The sequence below is a fragment of the Zalophus californianus genome, chromosome 11, assembly GCF_009762305.2.
Source record: "Zalophus californianus isolate mZalCal1 chromosome 11, mZalCal1.pri.v2, whole genome shotgun sequence".
Lineage (NCBI taxonomy): Eukaryota > Metazoa > Chordata > Mammalia > Carnivora > Otariidae > Zalophus > Zalophus californianus.
In genome coordinates this window covers 31,791,869-31,814,044 of record NC_045605.1, presented here as the reverse complement: position 1 = coordinate 31,814,044, position 22,176 = coordinate 31,791,869, and the positions used below count along the sequence as shown (strand labels likewise).

At 34.9% G+C, this 22,176-nt stretch overlaps 1 protein-coding gene across 2 annotated transcripts in view; it reads right to left on the bottom strand.

Moving 5' to 3' along the window:
• PGR (progesterone receptor) overlaps window positions 1–22,176 on the bottom strand; it is a 110,493-nt gene that overhangs the window by 22,245 nt on the left and 66,072 nt on the right. Inside the window, exon 4 of one of the 2 annotated variants that reach the window (XM_027579913.1) lies at window positions 11,959–12,264. The exons of the other annotated variant lie outside the window; for it this stretch is intronic. Within the exon in view, the coding sequence (XP_027435714.1) occupies window positions 11,959–12,264 (306 nt within the window). The remainder of the gene's footprint in view (window positions 1–11,958; window positions 12,265–22,176) is intronic. 2 annotated transcript variants of the gene reach the window in all.

Below are 22,176 nucleotides of genomic sequence, written 5' to 3'. Positions count from 1 at the left end.
GGCATTAAATCTGTAGGTTGCTTTGGGTGATTTGGACATTTTAACAATATTAACTCATCCAATCCAGGAGCATGGAATATCTTTTCATTTGTTTGTGCCGTCTTCAATTTCCTTCACTGGTATTTTATAGTTTTCAGAGTACAGGTCTGTCACCTTCTTTGGTTATGTTTATTCACAGATATTTTATTCTTTTTGGTGCAACTGTAAATGGGGATGTTTTCTTAATTTCTCTTTCTGCTACTTCATTATTGATGTATAGAAATGCAACAAATTTCCCTTTATCAAAGTAATGCTCGTCTTGTAGAATGAATTTGGAAGTTTTTCTTCCCCTTTAGTTTTTGGAATAATTTGAAAACAAAAAGGTATTAACTCTTTTTAAAATACTAGGTAGAATTTACCAGTGAAGCTGTCTTGTTCTGGACTTTTGTTTGTTGAGAGTTTTTTGATTACTAATTCAATTTCCTTACTAGTAATTGGTCCGTTCAAATTTTCTATTTCTTCCTGATTCAGTTTTGTAAAGTTATATGTTTCTAGGAGTTTATTCATTTCTTCTAGGTTGTCCAGTATGCTGCTGGCATGTAAGTTTTCATAATATTCTTTTATAGTCCTTTCATTTCTGTGGTGTTGGTTGTTATTTATCCTCTTTCACTTCTGATTTTATTTATTTGAGTCCTCTTCTTTCTTGGTAAATATGGCTCGAGATGATCAATTTTGCTTATTTTCAAAAGAACAAACTCCTGGTATCATTGTATTATTTTTTAGTCTCTATTTCATTTATTTCTGCCAAAACGTTTATTATTTTCTTCCTTTTACTAGCTTTGAGCTTTGTTCTTTTGCTATCTCTTTTAGGTGCAAGGTGTGAGATTTTTCTGGTTTCTTCAAGCAGGTCTGTATTGCTATAAACTTCCCTCTTAGAAATGTTTTGGCTGTGTCCCAAAGAATTTGCACAGTTGCTTTCAATTTCTTTTACTCCATGTTTAGAGAGAAATACCGAGAGAGAGAGAAGAAGAGAGAGACAGAGAGCACAAGCAGGGGGAGTGGCAGGCAGAGGGAGAGGGGGAAGCAGGCTTCCCACTGAGTAGGGAGCCCTACACCAGGCTCTATCCCAGGACCCTGGGATCATGACCTGACCCGAAGGCAGACACTCAACTGACTGAGCCACCCAGGTGCCCCTTTTCCCTGTTTTTGTTTTTTTTTTTTTCAATTTCTTCTTTGATTTCTTGTTTATTCCATTCATTTTTTAGTATCATGTTGTTTAGCCTCCATATATTTGTGTTCTTTCCACATAATTTCTGATAGTTGATTTCTAGTTTCATACTGTTGTGGTGGGAAGATGCAACATATTATATTTCAATTTTCTTGAATATTGAGAATGGTATTGTGACCTAATGTGATTTATCACAGAATGTCCCACATATACACTTGAAAGAATGAGTATTCTGCTGTTTTTTGATGAAATATTATGTATATATTTGTTAGGTCCATCTGGACTAATGTGTCACTCAAAGCCATTGCTTCTTTGTTGATCATCTGTCTGGATGACTGATCCATTGATGTAAATAGGGTGTCTAAAGTCATTATTATTATTATTGTATTATTGTCGATCTCTCCCTTTATGTCTGTTAAAATTTATTTCCTACCCTAGTTTTTTGTTTGTTTCCATTTTCATGGTAAATGCTTTTTAATCCCTTAACTTTCAATCTTCATGTGTCTTTATGTCTGAAGTGCCTCTGTAGACAGCATACAGATGGGTCTTTTTTTAACCAGTCACCCTATGTCTTTTGATTATTTAGTCCATTTGCATTTAAAGTAATTATTGATAAGTATGTACTTACTGCCATTTTGTTACTTGTTTTCTGGTTGTTTTTGTTCTTCTCTCTTCCTTTCTTCTACTCTTGCCCCCTTCCTTAGGATTTGATGGCTTTCTTTAATGTTATGCTTGGGTTCCTTTCTTTTTTGTGTGTGTATCTATTATAGGTTTTTAATTTGTGGTTACCATTGGTTTCACATATAACATCTTATGTGTACTCCAGTCTATATTAACTTGATGGTCACTTAAGTTTGAACACATTCATGTCCTACATTTTTACTCCCTTCTCCATTTTCTGTATACCATGTCATATTTTACACTCTTTTATTTTGTGAATCCATAGACTAATTCTTGTAGATATAATTAATTTTATTGCTCTTGTGCTTTAACCACCATACTGGTCAATTTACTATTATTTCTTCAAATAAGTTTTCTTTCCCCTTCTCTCTGTTTTCTCCTTCTGGATTAATAGGAATGTTACTACACTTAATGATGTCACTGAGTTCCCTTAACTACTTTTTATTTTTTATTAGTCATTTTTCTTTTTGTAGTTCAGCTTGTTTTCTGAAATCTGTCTTCCAGATGCTGATTTGTTCTTCTACATTGCCTAATATTTTGTTGACTCTCTCTAGTGTAATTTTTATTTCAGTTACTGAATTCTTCATCTCTGGTTCTTTTTATATTTTCTATCTCTCTATTGTAGGTCACACTGAGATCCTCCACTCTTATTTCAGGTCCACTGAATACCTTTACGATATCACCGAATTCTTTATCAGGCATAATACTTACTTCCATTTCCTTTAGTTCTTTTGCTGTGATTTTGTCCAGTTCTTTCATTTGGGATATATCCCTCTGCCTCATTTTGTCTAACTCTGTTTATATGTATTAGGATGGCCAGCTGTATCTCTTGGTATTAAAAGTAGTGGCCTTGTGAAGAAGAGGTCTTGAAGTGCCTGGTAGTCAGTGTCCCTGTTCATCAGAACCATGTGCTCCAGGGGTGTCTCCTGGATATGGGCTGTGTAAACACTACTGTTGTGGCTGAGCCACTTGCTGACTGAGCTTTCAGTAAGCTGCAATGACTGGCTTTACCTGCTGTGGTTTCATAGGACAGGGTTTGGTCCCTGTGCTTTTGTGGGGTGTGTCTAACAATGAGCTTTTTGGTGGGCAATGTCAGTAGTCAGGCTAGCTGTCTGCACTCTGTGTTCTGCAGTTATGTGCACACCAATCATCAGAGTGCTCTCTATTTGTGGCCCCCTGAGCAGATTTTCTTGGTGGTTGGAGCTGGCAGTCAGACCACATTTTTTCCACCCATGTGTCTGTCACAGCTGCAGGCTGTGTGGCCAGCTAAAATGCTCAGTGCTGAAACTGTGCATGTGTTGGTGTGTGGGGTTATTTCCCACAATCTGCAGGGCAGGAGACACTTTGGAGTGGTGTCAGTCCCTGCTGGGGCTACTTGCACAGTGTGTCAGGGCAGGAGCTCCTTTTGAGGCATGCTTGCTGAAGTGGGCAAGATGGATGGGGTGAGTCTGCAGGGGAACATGTTTGGGGTACATGGTGCTAGCAAGATAAATGGTATTCCTGCTGGTATCCACAAGTGTCTAGCAATCTAGGCTGAGGGAGGGAAAAAGAGATAGTGTCTGCCAGCACTTTTGTTCCTGAGGAAATCTCCTGTAGATCATGTCTCTCTAGCCCATGTTCTAAGATTAGTAAATTACTCTCCACATATACCTCAGGCACTATTCAAACTGCTACTCTATGCTGAGTTTGGTTGGTTGGGTTATTTATTATGCTAGGTCTTTAAGGAGAGGAGGTCAGTTTCTTATGGCCCTTTGACCCTCCCAGAGCTAAGCCCAATGATTTTTAATATACCCAGAGTTAGGCCCAACTGATTTTCAAAGCTTGCCAAGTTAAGCCCTAAACTAGATGTTATGAGGATTCATCTTCCCAGTGCGTGTCTCCAGTGCTGAGGGTGCCTAGTGGGTCTGATCCTCTCATGGGTCCTCCATTCTCCTGACCTTTGTCTTGTTCATTTTTTTTTTTTAATTTTGTAAATGTTGTGTCATTTCAAGCTCCAAATAGGAAAATATTTACACACTGAGCTTACAGCTAAAAGTCAATGTAAAATAATTCACATGATAGATACAATATGTTGGATGCAGTGTATCCTAAGACAGCATTTTAAATGTGCTATCATGAGGCTAAAGCATCTTGCAAGTCTCCCTTATGTAGGAGCAACGATATCTCTAAAATATCATGAGATGTCAGATAAGCTGCAATTACTATAGTGGGCCCAAGATGATAGAAGAGCATAGTCAAAGAAAAAATGAGAAGGCCCTGACCAGGCAACAAGCATCCTCTCAGGGAACTGTAGATATATAACTTGGAGCCCTCAGGTATACCATCACCATTGTTATGATTATTATTTTGCATCTGATCTTAATCTGACTTCCAAAATACACTTTCCTATTGTATTGACCTGTCAACATGTTTTACTAGCAGCATTTTTTAAAAATATAAACAAGTAAACTGACATCCTGACTTAATAGGCCTCATTTACCGAAATATCTTTCACAGACCAAGTAACATATAAGTGAATGGATGAAATAAGTTTCCTCTTTGTGCAAAATTGAAGCCCAAATGCTAAGATATGTTGCACCAAAATGTGCTCACACTGTGAGCCCACACTTCTGGCTTTTCTAACACTACTGTTTGTTAGGTCATGCACACAGAAGATATTCAATAGACACTTACTGAGTGAATCAAGTGAGTAAAAACTGTATTCTGGTTTAAAGTCAACTGAAAGGTTTGACTTTACTTTCATGTATGAGTCCTTTCAAAGAATTCAATATAGTCACTCTGGTTCATTGACCATTTTCATCATTCATGCAGTATGCAGAACATGCAAATATAGCTTGAAAGATAATGGGCTTTAACTTGAACTTTTTCACACACTTTTTTTTATATATATAGATATAAGCTTCAATGTAGTCCTTTTTTCCCTATTCAATACTACCTTTATATATATATATATACCAGTTTTAATTTCCCTGTATCTCTGAGAAGTACTGTTCTCTAACAAAGAGAACAAAATACACCCAGGAAGAGGTGAAACACTCTACCTCGCCCACATAAAGGGATTATAGCTACCTTCCCTGCACCCCCCCTTTTTGTCATTTTTTTTTTGTGGGTTTTGTTTGTTTTTATTTTTATACTTTATAAATCTTATTCTTGGGTTTCATTTTGGCTGGGTTTTTTTCAGTGGTGGCTTTCGATTGCTCCAAACTTTCCCAGGATGCACCTGGCCTGAGTTGTGGTTGATATTTTCAACTGTACATCCCCTCAACCACAACTCAATAGAATGACTAGAAGGAGGAGCTCCCAACAAAGAAAAGACCCATAGACAAGAGCCTCTCCTGCAGACCTAATGGATATCGATATAAGCAAGATGTCAGAAATAGACTTCAGGGTAACAGTTACGAAGACAAAAGCTAGGCTGGAGAAAAACATTAACAGCAACATAGATTCTCTAAGGGCAGAAGTGAAGGCTAACCAGGCCAAACTTAAAAATGCTATAAATGAGATGCAGTGTAAATTAGATTCTCTAACAGCTAGGGTAAACGAGGCAGAAGAACAAATTAGTGATCGAGAAGACAAACTGATAGAAAAGAAGGAAACAGGGCAGGCCTGGAACAAACAGCTTAAAATCCATGACAATAGAATTAGAGAAATAAGTGACATCATAAAACATTCCAATGTCAAAATTATTGGGATCCCTGAAGGGGTGGATAGAGAGAGAGGTCTAGAAGATATATTTGAGCAAATCATAGCTGAGAACTTCCTTACTCTGGGGAATAAAACAAGTATTCGTGTCCTAGAAGCAGAGAGAACCCATCTCAAGATGAAGAACAGAACAACGCTCTGGCATGTAATAGTAAAACTCACAAATTTTAGAACCAAGGAAAACAACTTAAGGGCAGTTAGGAGGAAGAGATTCCTACGTACAGAGGGAGGAATATCAGAATAACGTCAGACCTATCCACAGAGACCTGGCAAGCCAGAAAGGGCTGGCAAGACATATTCAGAGTACTAAACGAGAAGAACATGCAGCCAAGAATACTTTATCTGGAAAGGCTGTCATTTAGAATGGATGGAGAGATGCAGAGCTTCCAAGACTGACAGAAACTGAAAGAATATGTGACCACTAAGCCGGCCCTGAAAGAAATATTAAGGGGGGTTCTATAAAAGGGGGAAGATGTCAAGAGTGATATAGAAGAGAAATTTACAAAGACAATCTATAGAAACATGGACTTCACAGGCAACATGATGACAATAAATTCATAACTTTCAATAATCACTCTCAATGTGAATGGCCTAAATGCTCCCATAAAACAGCACAGGTTTGCATATGGATAAAAAGACAGGACCCATCCATATGCTGTCTACAAGAGACTCATTTTGAACCTAAAAATGCATCCAGACTGAAAGTGAAGGGATAGAGATCCATCTTTCATGCCAACGGACATCAAAAGAAAGCTGGAGAAATTCTCATATCAGACAAATTAGATTTTCAGCTAAAACCTGTAGTTAGAAACATAGAAGGACACTACATCATTCTTAAAGGGTCTATTCAACAAGAACATCTAACAACTGTAAATATCTATGCCCCCAACATGGGAGCAGCCAACTACATAAACCAACTGTTTACCAAAATAAAGAGACATATTGATAATAATACGTTTATAGTAGGAGAACTTAACACTCCACTCTCAGCAATGGACAGATCATCTAAGCAGAAAATCAACAAAGAAACAAGAGCTTTGAATGACACATTGGACCAGATGGATCTTATAGATATATACAGAACATTCCACCCTAAAACAACAGAATACTCATTCTACTAGAGCACACATGGAACTTTCTCCAGAATACACCACATACTGGGTCACAAATCGGGTCTCAACCAATATCAAAAGACAGATTATTCCTTGGATATTCTCAGACCACAATGCTTTAAAACTGGAACTCAATCACAAGAAAAAAATTTGGCAGAAATTCAAACACTTGGAAGCTAAAGACCACTCTTCTCAAGAATGGTCAACCAGGAAATCAAAAGAACTTAAACAATTCATGGAAACCAGTGAGAATGAAAACACATTGGTCCAAACCTATGGGATACTGCAAAGGCAGCCCTAAGGGAGAAATACATAGCCATCCAAGGCTCACTCAAAAAAATAGAAATATCCTGAATTTGCCAACTAATTTTACACCTTAAAGAACCAGAGAAAAAGCAACAAATGATGCCTAAGCCATGTATTAGAAGAGAAATAATTAAAATTAGAGTGGAGATTAATGAATTGGAAACCAGAAACACAGCAGATCAGATCAAAGAAACTAGAAGCTGGCTCTTTGAAATAATTAATAAGATCGATAAACCACTAGCCAGACTTATCCAAAAGAAAAGAGAAAGGACCCAGATTAATAAAATTATGAATGAAAGGGGAGAGATCAGGACTAACACCAAGGAAATAGAAACAATCATTAGAAATTATTATTAACAACTATATGCCAATAAATTAAGCAACCTGGAAGAAATGGATGCCTTCTGGAAACGTATAAACTACCAAGACTGAAACAGGAAGAAATTGACAACCTGAATAGGCCAATAACCCATAACGAGATTGAAGCAGTGATCAAAAACTTCCCAAAAAACAAGAGTCCAGGGCCTGATGGATTCCCTGGGGAAGTCTACCAAACATTCAAAGAAGAAATAATAGCTATTCTCCTGAAGCTGTTTCAAAAAAAGAAACAGAAAGAAAGCTTTCAGAGTCATTCATTGAGGCCAGCATTACCTTGATCCCCAAACCAAGCAAAGACCCTATGAAAAAGGAGAATTTCAGACTGATATCCCTGATGAATATGGATGCCAAAATTCTCCAAAATCCTGGCTAATAGGATACAACAGTACATTAAATGTATCATCCAGCATGGCCAAGTGGGATTTACCCCTGGGATGCAAGGGTGGTTCAACATTTGCAAATCAATCAATGTGATTCAACACATTAATAAGAGGAGAGTGAAGAACCATATGGTCCTCTCAATTGATGCAGCAAAAGCATTTGACAAAATACAGCATCCTTTCCTGATTAAAACTCTTCAGAGTATAAGGATAGAGGGAACATTCCTCAAGTTCATTAAATCAATTTATGAAAACCCACAGCGAATATCACTCTCAATGGAGAAAAGCTGAGAGACTTTCCCTTAAGATCAGGAGCATGACAAGGATGCCCACTCTCGCCACTATTGTTCAACATAGTACTAGAAGTCCTAGCAACAGCAATCAGACAACAAAAAGAAATAAAATATATTCAATTTGCAAAGAAGGAGTCAAACTCTCTCTCTTTGCAGATGACATGATAATTAATGTGAAAAATCAAAAAGCCCCCACCCCAAATTAGTAGAACTCAAACAGCAATTCAGTAATGTGGCAGGATACAAAATCAATGCACAGATATCAATTGCTTTCTTATACACTAACAATGTAATGGTAGAAAGAGAAATTAGAGAATCAATTCCAACTACAATAGCACCAAAAAACATAAGATATCTTGGAATAAACCTAACCAAAGAGGTAAAGGATCTATACGCTAGGAACTACAGATCACTTATGAAAGAATTTGAAGAAGACACAAAAAGATGGAAAAACATTTCCATGCTCATGGATCAGAAGAATAAACATTGTTAAAATGTCTATGCTGCCCAGAGCAATCTATACTTTAAATGTCTTCCTGATCAAAATACCAATGGCATTTTTCAAAGTGCCAGAACAAACAATCCTAAAATTTGTATGGAATCAGAAAAGACCCCGAATAGCCAAGGAAATGTTGAAAAAGAAAAACAAAGCTGGGGGCATCACGTTGCCTGATTTCAAGCTATATTACAAAGCTGTGATCACCAAGACAGCATAGTATTGGCATAAAACAGACACAAAGACCAATGGAACAGAATAGAGAGCCCAGATATGGACCCTCAACTCTATGGTCAAATAATCTTCGACAAAGCAGGAAAAAAAATATGCAATGGAAAAAAGACAATCTCTTCAATAAGTGGTGCTGGGAAAATTGGACAGTTATATACAGAAGAATGAAACTCAAGCATTCTCTTACACCATTCCCAAAGATAAACTCAAAATGGATGAAAGACCTCAATGTGAGACAGGAATCCATCAAAATCCTAGAGGAGGACATAGGCAGTAACCTCTTGGACATCAGCCACAGCAACTTCTCTCAAAAGTGAAAATGAACTTTTGGGACTTCATCAAGATAAAAAGCTTCTGCACAGCAAAGGAAACAGTCAACAAAACAAAGAGGCAACCGGAATGGGAGAAAATATTTGTAAATGACACTGCAGACAAGGGCTGGTATCCAAGATCTATAAAGAACTTCTCAAACTCAAGACCCGAAAAACAAATCGTCCAGTCAAAAAATGGGCAGAAAACATGAACAGACACTTCTCCAAAGGAGACGTATAAATGGCTCACAGACACATGAAAAAATGTTCATCATCATTAGCCATCAGGGAAATTCAAATCAAAACCACATTGAGATACCGCCTTACACCAATTAGAATGGCAACAATTGACAAGGCAAGAAACAACACATGTTGGAAAGGTTGTGGCGAAAGGGGAACCCTCTTACACTGTTGGTGGGTATGCAAGTTGGTACACTTTGGATAACAGTGTGGAGTTTCCTCAAAAATTTAAATATAGAGCTACCTTATGGCCCAGCAATTGCACTACTGGGTATTTATCCCAAAGACACAGATGTAGTGAAATGAAGGGCCCTATGCACCCCAATGTTCATAGCAGCAATGTCCACAATAGCCAAACTGTGGAAAGAGCTGAGATGCCCTTCAGTAGATGAGTGGATAAAGAAGATGTGGTCCATATATACAATGAAATATTACTCAGCCAACAGAAAAGATGAATATCCAACTTTTGCATCAACATGGATGGGACTGGAGGAGATTATGCTAAGTGAAATAAGTCAAGCAGAGAAAGTCAATTATCATATGGTTTCACTTATTTGTGCAACATAAGGTATAGCATGGAGGACATTAGGAGAAGGAAGGGAAAAATGAGGGGGGAGAAATCGGAGGGGGAGACGAACCATGAGAAACTATGACTCCAAGAAACAAACTGAGGGTTTTAGAGGGGAGTGGGGTGGGGGATGGGTAGCCCGGTGATGGGTATTAAGGAGGACACATACTGCATGGAGCACTGGGTGTTATATACAATAATGAATCACGGAACACTACATCAAAAATTAATGATGTACTGTATGGTAACTAATATAATGTAATAAAAATAAATAAAAAATAAAGATCATGGGCCACACAATCATTTGCTAATCTAAATCATCAAATAAGCTTCTCATTGTAATAGTTAATGAAAATGGTACCTATAATACTGGTGGATGCCATCATTCTTTTTTACTTATTACAAATTACATTTTTGCAAGATTAAAAAGTTGTTGTTAAACTCAGTGTAATAATTTCCTCTCACTCTTTTTGAGAATATGAAGATGAAAAATCTTCACAGGTAAATGTTTCAACTTAAAATGTTCACTTAGCTTTTACCCAAAGTGAATAAATTATCTTTTAAGCTATAACTGTTTATTTTCTAACTTTGCCAACTGATAGTAGAATCTTTTTAAACAGTAAAGAACTTGCAAAATGCTAAAAATATAAACTATGTCTATCAAAGGAAGCAACTTTTCTAAATAATATAAAAACTGAGAAAAGTTAAACATATATTTAAATACTCCTATTTTTAAAAAGAAAAAGTTCAATCTTATCATAATATCTCAATTTAATAAAGATCTATCAAAGGTGATAATGACTTTATTCAGTAAGTTTTAAAAATTCAGAAATTCTTTAATGGAAAAAAAATTACCTGCCCAAGACTTTCAGCAACAATGGAACTAATAAGAACCTGGGTATTTGGATTTTTCTATAAAATTACTTAGTGAATGTTATTAATTTTTTCTCAACGTGTTTTTTTAAAAGATTCAACAGGAATCTATTTTTCTTTCTCTTTCACATAACCTTGAATTTTGAAGAACAAGTCACCCATTGAATTTCAAACCTTTCAGGTAAAATAATAACAGAAATATATTAAGGCAAATTGAGAAAAAAATTCTTTAAAAAAGGCGATTGAATTTACCTGTAGACTAAAATGGCATAATATGTTTAATTCTTGATCAGATACTGGAAAAATCAACTGTTTTTAAAAAGTGATAAGGATATTTTTGGTGTGAAGAGAATATAATTTTAAAAAATGCTCTATTTCTAATTATGGGATTAATGCCTCCACAAACAATGGCTACCCATATATTCTCCTGGCTCTGCAGTCTCAGATTTAGCCAAGTAAAAACTGCATCCTTGTATGGAGTTGTGCTGAGGAAGTAAAACTAGTTTATAAGTAAAGTGACTTAAATCCTTTCATGATGGTACAAGCCAGATTCTCACTGTTATCCACTTTGTCTGACTATAAATTAGAGAAAATAGTAACTGGAAGAAAGTTCATTTCCTTATGTCCAAATTATTTTATGAATTATTTATATGTTTATGAATTATATGACTTAATTAATTTTAAACACCCCACTATACTCTGAATACTATTTTGATATATTATATGAATAGATACAGTTTTTCAACCATTTGCGGTTTTATTTTCAACCATTTGAGTTAAATTGGTTGTGCTAAATTAAAGTGCTAAATTAAATTAGCACTTAGAATAAAGGAGAGATTTTTAAGAAGACAGTCAATTTGTTTTTCTCTGAACTACTGTAACATCTGTGCTTAAACACATAAACTTATCCTGTTCCTTAACTGTTTCATGCATGTAATTCTTGAATCATCAAGACTCAAAGTGTTATCTATGACTTTTGTATTTCCATAGCACACAGTAGGGTCCTAGACAAGTAACAGATTATTTAAGATCTTGGATAAGTTATTTTGAATTGCTGAAATGCATACTATAACATGCTGTTTACACAATATTTAATTTACTGTGCAGCTTTAACAATCTACTAGTACAAGAAATATGGTAAAATTTTCATTCTATGCTACTATATACAAATTATTATTACCTGGCAACGATTTAGACCACTTGACTACTGAAAGAAGTTGTCTCTCGCCTAGTTGATTAAGACTCGTCAGCAAAGAACTGGAGGTATCAGGTTTGGTGTTGTCATGTCCTGCATAGATCACATCTGGTTCAATGCTCATTAGTAGGTTAATCAATGGGGGGATCAACTGTATATCTTGACTTGGTGAAAAAGAAATTCTTTGGCTTAGGGCTTGGCTTTCATTTGGAATGCCCACAGGCTGCGGGAGAGCAACAGCATCCAGTGCTCTCATAACTCTGACTTTATTGAACTTTTTAAACTTTCGACCTATAAAGGAAAAAAAGAAAAGATCATGTAAATACATATCAACTAAATCTTCTAGCAGACTGTTGTTTTTCTTAAGTTTTAGAATTATAGCATTGTAGGTTTTAGCATCAATCTAATAAAATGAAATTGAATAAGTAAACGTTAGGTCTCAGACTTGGATTAAAGAATTAATTATACCAGCATTTCCTGGGTTGGTGTGGTGTGAATATTTACACCAGTATCTAATGGAAGATTATGGAACTTTGCAGCAATATGTATGAAAAGACAAATGGCTTTCAGTAGAGACTAAAGTGAGTATTGGTAAATATTCTGACAGGACTGTCTCCCAAAAGCTAATGCTACAGACTACATTCCTTAAAACATAGTTTTCAGTAAATGTTGAATCTTCTTTTGAGTTTCATTCTTTTGGGAATGTGTTGAGAGCTAGCCCAGAATAGTGTAAGATGATGGAGTAGGAGGATCTTGAGCTCACTTTGTCCCATAGGCATACTAGATAATAGCTACATCTATTCAACTAACTCTGAAAATGACCTGAAGACTGCAGAACAGACTTTCCACAGTTATTTGTGGAGACAAGGGCACACTGAAGAGCCTAGGAGGGGTGGAGACACAGCTGGGGACTGAACCTTTGGTGGGATTAACCACAAAAGGGAGGGACATCATAAGCATGGATAAGCAAGGGGATCAGACCCCACACCAGGCACTCCCAGCACTGGGCACCTGCAATGGGAAGATAAGTCCATATAACACCGAGCTTTCAATACTAGCATGGCTTAACTTCAAGAGCTTTAAAAATCAGTGGGCTTAATGCCCATTCCTGTGGGAACTAATACAAACACTCATTTACCTTGCTAAAACTGTATGCCCAACAATGATGTTCTCTTGTGGACCCACTACCTCAGCAGGTATCCCTCCAAAGTGTCTCTGGCTATGGGAAGGTGGGGGTTGGAGGGGAAAGAACTTCATACATTATCATGCCCACAGTTCCAGCAGCCAGTCTCTTAGCTGCCTGTGCAGGGAGCAAGCCTTAACCTTCATGCACCCGAAATTGTGGTAGAGTGGTTAACTGAAGACATTTGGTCTGAATGCTGGCCCCATCCACCAATGAGCTCACGGTCACCTCAGACAAGACCCTCAAAATTGTGGGGACCAAACCCTGTCAGTGTGCCCAGCAGGCAAACTGGATAATTGCAGCTGGCTGGGCTGGAATCAACTGCAGATCAGCCACAACAGTAGGTACACACAGCACACACAGGGGGCAGCCCTGGAACACCCAGTTCTGGTGACCAGGGGGGATTGTGCTACAGGGTACCGCAGGATCTCTTCTTCACAAGGTCACTACTTTGAATACCAGGAAATATGCCTGACCTACCAAATACATGTAAACAAACACAGAGTCAGGCAAAATGAAGAGACAGAAAAATCTCTCTCAAATGAAGGAACAAGACAAAATTACAGCAAAAAACCTAAATGAAATGAAAATAACCAATGTCGGATAAATAATTCAAAGTAATAGTCATAAAGATACCCACTGGACTTGAGAAAAGCGTGGATCATTTGTTAGGTCTTCAGTAAAGAGATGGAAAGTACAAAAAGAACCAGTCAGAGATGAAGAATTCAATAACTGAAATAATATACTGGAGGAAATCCGTAACAGATTAGAGGATGCAGAATAACAGATCAGCAATGTGGAAGACAATGTAACGGAAAGCAATCAAGCTTAATGGGAAAGAGAAAAAAGAATAAAAAATGAAAAGAGGTTAAGGGAACCCAGCAGCATCACCAGGAGTAAAAATATTTGCATTATAAGGATCCCAGAGAGAAATGAGAGAAAGAAGAGACAGAAAAGTTACTTGAAGAAATAATAGCTGAAAACTTCCGTAATCTGAGCAAGATAACAGACATCCAAGTCCAGGAAGAACAGAGAGCCCCTAACAAGATGAACCCAAAGAAGTCCATATCAAGATAGATAACAATTAAAATGGCAAAAAGTAATGATAAAGCAAAACTTTTTCAAAGCAGCAAGAGAAAAGAAAACAGTTACATACCAGGGAAACCCCATACAGGTATAAGCTGATTTTCCAATAGAAACTTTGTAAGCCAGAAGGGAATGACATGATGTCCTCAAAGTAGTGAAAGAGAAAAGCCTACTACCAAGAACATTCTACCTGGTAGGCTATAATACAGAATTGAAGAAGAGATAAAATGTTTCCCAGGCAAACAAAAGTCAAAGAAATGCATCACCACTAAACCAGACTTAAAAGAAATGTTGAAGGAAATTATTTGAGTGGGAAGAAAAGGTCATAGCTAGAAGTAAGGAAATTATGAAAGAAAAAAATTTCACAGTAAAAGCAAACATACAGTAAAGGTGGTAACTTGATGACTTGTAAAGCGAATATGAAGCTAAAACCACAAAAGTAGTAAAATCAGTTATATCTCTAAAAATCAGTCAAGGGATATACAAAGGCACATAATATATGGCATCATATATGTAAAATGTGGATGAGAAAGTAAAATTTAGTGCTTATAGAATGTGTTAAAACTTAAGTGACTACCAACTTAGTGTAGACTGCTCTACACATAAGATGTTATATCTGAAACCAATGGTAACCTTACAAATAGAAAGCCTATGATAAAATACACAAAAAAGAAAGGAATCCAAGCATGACACTAAAGAAAGCCATCAAACCACAAGAAAAGAAGAACGGAACAGAAGAGAACTATAAAACAAACCACAAAACAATGAACAAAATGGCAAAAATTACGTACCTATCAATAATTTCTTTAACTGTAAATGGATTAAATGCTCCAATCAGAAGACTCATGGTAACTGCATGGATGAAAAAACAATACCCAATTCTACAATCCTAGAAGAAACTCACATCAGACCTAAAGACACATACAGACTGAACATAAAAAGAAGGAAAAACGTGTATAATGCAAATGGAATTGGAAAAAAAAAAGCCAAGGTAGCAATATTTAGACAAGATTTTAAAACAAAGACAAAGAAGAACACTACATTACTATAAAGGGATGATTTCAATGAGAGGATATAACAATTTTAAATATCTATGCACCCAAAATAGGAGCACTTAAATATATAAAGCAAATAACAGACTTAAAGGGAGAAATTGACAGTAATACAATAACATTAGGGGACCATAATGTTACACTTACATCAACAGATAAATCATCTAGGCAGAAAATCAACAAAGAAACAGTGGCTCTGAATGACACATAGACCAGAAGGACCTAATAGATATACACAGAACAGACCATCCAAAACCAGCAGAATACACATTCTTTTCAAATACACATGGAATATCCTCCAGAAGAGATCACATGTTAGGCCACAGGACAATTCTCAATAAATTTAAGAAGATTGAAATCATATAGAGCATCTTTTCTGACCACAATGATATAGAACTAGAAATCAGTTATAAGAAAAAAAAAAACTGGAAAAAACACAAACACACAGAGGCTAAACAATTTACAGGTCAACCAAGAAATCAGAGTGGGAATAAAAAATACATGGAGACAAATGAAAATAAAAAGAGAATGATCCAAAATCTTTGGGCTGCAGGAAAAGCAGTTCTAAGAGGAAAGTTTATAGCAATACAGGCCTACCTCAAGAAACAAGAAAATCTCAAATAAAGAACCCAACCTTACATCTGAAGGAACTAGAAAAAGAAGAACAAACAGATCCCTAAGCTAGTAGAAAGAAAATTAAAATTATGGCAGAATAAATAAAATTCAGACCAAAAAACCAATAGAAAAGATCAATGAAACTAAGAGCTGATTTTTTTTAAAAAAGTAAACAAAATTGACAAAACCTTAGCCAGAATCATCAAGGAAAAAGAGAGAGGATTCAAATAAATAAAAGCAGAAATAAAGGAGGAGAACTAATTGACACCACAGAAATATAATGGAGTATAAGAGACTACTACAAAAAATTATAGGCAACAAACTGGACAACCTAGAAGAAACGGATAAATACCTGGAAACATAAACAATCTCCCAAACTGAATAAGGAGGAAAAAAAGAAAGTAGAACAGACCAGTTACTAGCAATAAAACTGAATAAGTGATCTAAAGTTCTTAACAAACAAAAGTCCAGGACCAGATGGCCTCACCACAATGAATTCTATCAAACATTTAAAGAAAAATTAATATGTATTATTTTGAAATTATTCCAAAAAAAAGAGGAAGAAAAACTTTCAAATTCATTCCATGAGGCCAGCACTAACCTAATATGAAAACCAAATAAAGACACTAGAAGAAAAGAAAACTACAGGCTGATGTATCTATATCGCTGATGGACATAGATGCAAAAATCCTCAACAAAATATTAGCAAACAGAATTCAATGACACATTAAAAATTACTCAACACAATCAAGTGAGATTTATTCCAGGGATATAGGGGTGATTCAATATTCACAAATCAATCAAAGTGATCCATCAAATAAATAAGAGGAAGGATAAAAACTATATGATGACCTCGATGCAGAAAAAGCATTTGACAAAATACAACATCCATTCATAGTAAAAACTCTTCAAAAAAAGTGGGGTTAGAAGGAATATATCTCAACATATATAAAGGCCATATATGAAAAACCCATAGCTAACATCATACCCAATGGTGAAAAACATGGAGCCTTTTCTCTATGATGAGGAACAAGACAAGGATTTCCACTCTCATCAGCATTATTCAACACTCTACTGGAAATCCTAGCCACAACAATTGGACAAGATAAAGAAGCAAAAGGCATCCAAATTGGTAAGGAAGAAGTAAAACTGTCACAAATTCAGATGACATGATATTTATATTAAGGATTCCACTAAAAACTTTTAGACGTAATGAATTTAGAACAGTTTCAGGGTACAAAATTAAAATACAGAAATCTGTTGCATTTGTATACACTATAATGAAGTAACAGATAAATTTAGAAAACAATTACATTTATAATCACGCCAAAAAGAAAAAAATACCTACAAATAAATTTAATGAAAGAGGCGAAAGACATGAACTCTGAAACTTTAAGGCATTGTTCAAAGAATGACACAAACAAATAGAAAAATAAACCATGGTCATGTATTGTAAAAATTAATGTTAAAATGTCCAAACAACCTAAAACAATCTACAGATTTGATGCAATCTCTATCAAAATACGAATAGTATTTTTCACAGAACTATAACAAATAATATTATAATTTATATAGAACCACAAAATACCCTGAATAGCCAAAGAAATCTTGAAAAGGAACAAAGCAGAGATATATCAGTTCCAAATTTCAAAATATACTACAAAATTATAGAGTATTGAAAACATTATGGTACCAGCACATAAATAGACACACCAGTCAATGAAACACAATAGAGAGCACAGAAATAACCCCCCACCTTAATCTACCACATAGGAGGCAGAATATACAATGGGGGAAAGACAAGCTCTTCAAAAATGGTGGTATGAAAACTGAACAGTTACATGCAAAAGAATGAAACAGTACCACATACATATAAAAAAAAAAACTCAAAATGGATTAAAGATCTAAATATGAGACATGAAGACACAAAACTGCTAAAAATATATAGACAGTAATCTCTTTGTCATCAGCCTTAGCATCATTTTTCTAGATATAGCTCCTCAGGCAAGGGAAACAAAAGCAAAATTAAACTATTAGGAGTACACCAAAATAAAAAAGCTTTTGCACACTGAAAGAAACTCAACAAACCAATAAGGCAACCTACTGAATGGGAGAGGATATTAACAAATGATATATCCAGTAAAGTTTTAATATATAAAAAATAAGCAATCTGATTAAAAAACGGGCAGAGAATCTGAACAGAGTGCTTTTTTAAAGACAAATGGCCAACCTAATCATGAAAAGATGCTCAACATCAGTAATCATCAGGGAAATGCAAATCAAAACCACAGGAGATATAATCTTATACCTTACATCAGAATAGCTAGAATAAAAAAGACAAGCAATAACAAGTGTTGGTGAGGTTGTGTAGAAAAGGGAATCCGCATGCATTGTTGGTGGAAATGTAAATTGGTGTAGCTACTATGGAAAACAGTATGGAGGTTACCCAAAAAATTAGAAATACCATATGATCTAGTAATTCCACTACTGGGTATTTACCCGAAGAAAATGGAAACACTACCATGGAAAGACATATGCACCCCTTTTATTGAAGCATTATTAATGGCAACCAAGAATATGGAAACAAACCAAGTGTCTGGTGATAGATGAATGGTAAAGAAGACGTGATACATACACACATACACACACAAACAATGAAATAGTATTCAGCTATAGAAAATAATGAGATCTTGCCATTTATGACAACATGGATGAACCTGGAGGATATTATGCTAAGTGAAAGACAAATATTATATGATTTCACTTATATGTGAAATCTAAAAACAAACAAAAAATGAGTCAATGAACAAAAAGCAGACACAGATTCATAAATACAGAGAAGAAACTAATGGTTGCTAGAGGGATGGTGAATGAGGGAATGGGCAAAATGGGTGAAAGAGAGTGGAAGATACAGGCTTCCAGTTTTGAAATAAATATTTCACCAGGGTAAAAGTTACAGCATAGGGAATGTAATCAGTAGTACTGTAACAACACTGTATGATGACAGATGGTAGTTACACTTGTGAACAGAGTATAACATAATGAGGAATTACTGTGTTGTATAACTGAAACTAAGGTAACAGGGTATGTCAACTATACTTCAATTAAAAAAAAGAAGAATGCAAGAGATGGGGTGGGGCCTGTGTAAAATAGATATAAACATCCAGTTATAAGATAAATAAGTCACAGAGATTAAAAGTTCAGCATAGGGTATATCGTAAATAATATTGTAATAACTTACTAGGGTGAGAGATGGTGACTACACTTATTGTTATGAGCACTGAATAATGTATAGAACTGTCAAATAATGATGAGGTATTCCTGAAACTAATATAACATTGTAGTCAGCAATATTTCAATAAAAACGAAGAACAAAAAAAATAAAACAAATCTACAGAACTTCATATAATTGTACTTCCAGCATTTTATTGAGAAAATAGATAATGGCAAAAAGTACTCAGAATTAAATAACAATAGTGAATGACTTTGTATTATTTACAATATTATTTATGTACTTCTGAAAAACAATAGCATCGGGAGGTTTGGGTAGCCTAAGTAGAAACTAGAGGTGTAAACGCTTCCACTGTACTCTTCTCCCACCTACTGTGTCTATCTTTAGGAGATAATATGAATGGGAGCTTTCATTATTTTCCTAGAAGGAGAGGAGACTCAGATACTAGGAGATCAGATACTAGGGAGTGGACATGGGGGCACTAGAAAACAGATGGAAAGACTGACTTAATAGTTGTCTCTCACTCATCCTGATGAATGTTATTTTGAGGGATGGAATGTGCAAAATTTCATAGCTGCACTGTATGTAATAGCCTTCAAAGTGGAAACAAATGACTATAAAAATGAGAATGGGGGTGCTTGGGTGGCTCAGTCGGTTAAGCGTCCAACTCTTGATTTCGGCTCAGGTCATGATCTCAGGGTTGTGGAATCCAGCCCTGTGACTGGCTCCATGCTGTGCATGGAGCCTGCTTAAGACTCTCTCTTTCTCTCCCCACTTCCTGCTCACGAGGGCTCTCTCTCTTAAAAAAAAAAAATGAGAATGGATAAATGATAGTTATAGAATGTAATAATATAGTGCAGTAAAAATGAATAAAACAGAATAATACATACCAAAATAAAGAACTTCACTAATGTTAGGTAAATAAGGTCAAATTGCAGAAATATATATGCCATATGATACCATTTTGATAAAGTAGTAAAACCACCCTCAAAACTAAAGATTATATTGTTGATGGAAATAGATATTCAGAAAATTTATAAAATAATACAAGGGAATGATAAACCCAATATTCAAGATAAAGTTTCCTAGAAAAATGATAGCTTACATATAGCAGTAGTAAAAATTCTGAACTATGTTACAAAAAAGTTGTAGGGACTTGGGAAGGGAGAGAAAAAGGTTCTGAACTTATTTAGTATGTGTTATTAAAATAATTTGGTAAAATGTTACAGGCATAGTTATTGTTTAATTCTGATATAATTAAAGAGGAATATAGTTTAACTATGACTCTTCAGAATGAGAAGGTAAGCATTAGCAAAATGGAAAAATAGATTAACAAATTAAAAATGAATGACTGAGTATTGAATGGGGAAAAGAAAATGAAGGAAAAGTGACCAATCTAACAAAGTAAGAAAAGGAGTATTTAAGTAACAAATATACTTAAATAGATACATAAAATATATATAAAATGTATTGGAAGAAATAAAAGCTTGTATATTAATTACCCCAACAAATGTCAATGTCAAATGAAGTCAGGCTGGGTTAAAAAAATTCCATTTTTAGTTTTAAAGAAAAACAATAAAAACATAGGAAAACAAGTGGAAAATTAAAAGATGAGAAAAAGTGAACCAGGTAAATACAACATGTAGAAAGCAGGAGAAGCAATATTAATAATAGATAAAACAGAATTCAAGACCAAAGGCATCAAATGAGACAAAGTGAGGATATTAAGGATAAAAGGTATTCTCCTCAAAGAAAACATAAAGCATAAGCCTTTATGAAACAAACAATACAGAAGCCAAACACTTAAAACAAACCCTAAAAACAAGAAAAAAGAAAACTTGATAAAAACAGAGTGGGAACATTCCTATATTTCTTTCATGTTTTCCATATCAAGTACACAGTTAATAAGCACAGATAGGAAACTTAAAACTGATCCAGTACAAGGAATCTTTAATTAATTCTGAAAAAAATAAACACTATATTGTTTCATCATAACATTATTTTATTAAAGATCAAAGTTAACTTGGCATTTGACACATTTTTCTAGGTAAGCCCTTGATCAATGAGGAAATTTACATAAAAATTATTAATCATCCAGACATTAACAAAAATAACATTTCAAATCAAAATGAATGAGATACAGTTAAATGCAAAAATATATTCAAAGAATTATATAGTTTTTTTTGTGAAAAAATAATGAAAACCAATGAGTTAAGCATTCAATAAAGACATTAGTAGAAAAGAGAAAGTCAAACAAAGAAAAGGAGGAAAAATGTTTCATAGGATGTATGGTAAAGAAACTAACTACAGATACTAGAATAATTAGAAAACAATATTAAACAATATTAAAAGAAACACTTAAATTTGATAATTAGGAAATGGAGAGTTTTATGGAATATAAATTATCAAAATTAACTCTGATAATGTCACAGCCTGTCTTCATTTGTTTAGTGGCAGAGGATTTCTCTTAAACTATCTTAAAGAAAAAAGTCAAAACCTTCCCTATATATTTTATAAAGCAAACTTAACTTGAAAAACATCATACTAGAAATAAAGATTAAGTTGTCATGATAAAAAATAGATAAAATCTTAAAATGATCTAACAACATCTTGAATTCTGCAGAATGAAAAATAGAACACTATAACTTATTCTAGTAGAGCTTGTTCTGAGAAGAAAAGAATGGTTCAATCCTGGAAAATCTGCCATCATAATTCATCATATTGGATCAAAAGAGAAAATCACATGATTTTTCTCAATAAATGACAAAAGGCTTTGAAAGGCAGAATCATGGCTCCTCAAAGATGTCAGGTACAAGAGAGAATTAATCTCCTTAATAGATCACGTTAGATCACAAAACAAGTGTCAATAAATTCAAGAAGATAGAAATTATACCACGCATCTTTTCCTACCAGATGTTATGAAACTAGAAATCAATTATGAGGAAAAAATCTAGAAAGAACACAAACATATGGAGGCTAAGCAAATGCTACTAAACAATAAATGGATCAATCAAGAAATCAGAGGATATAAAATA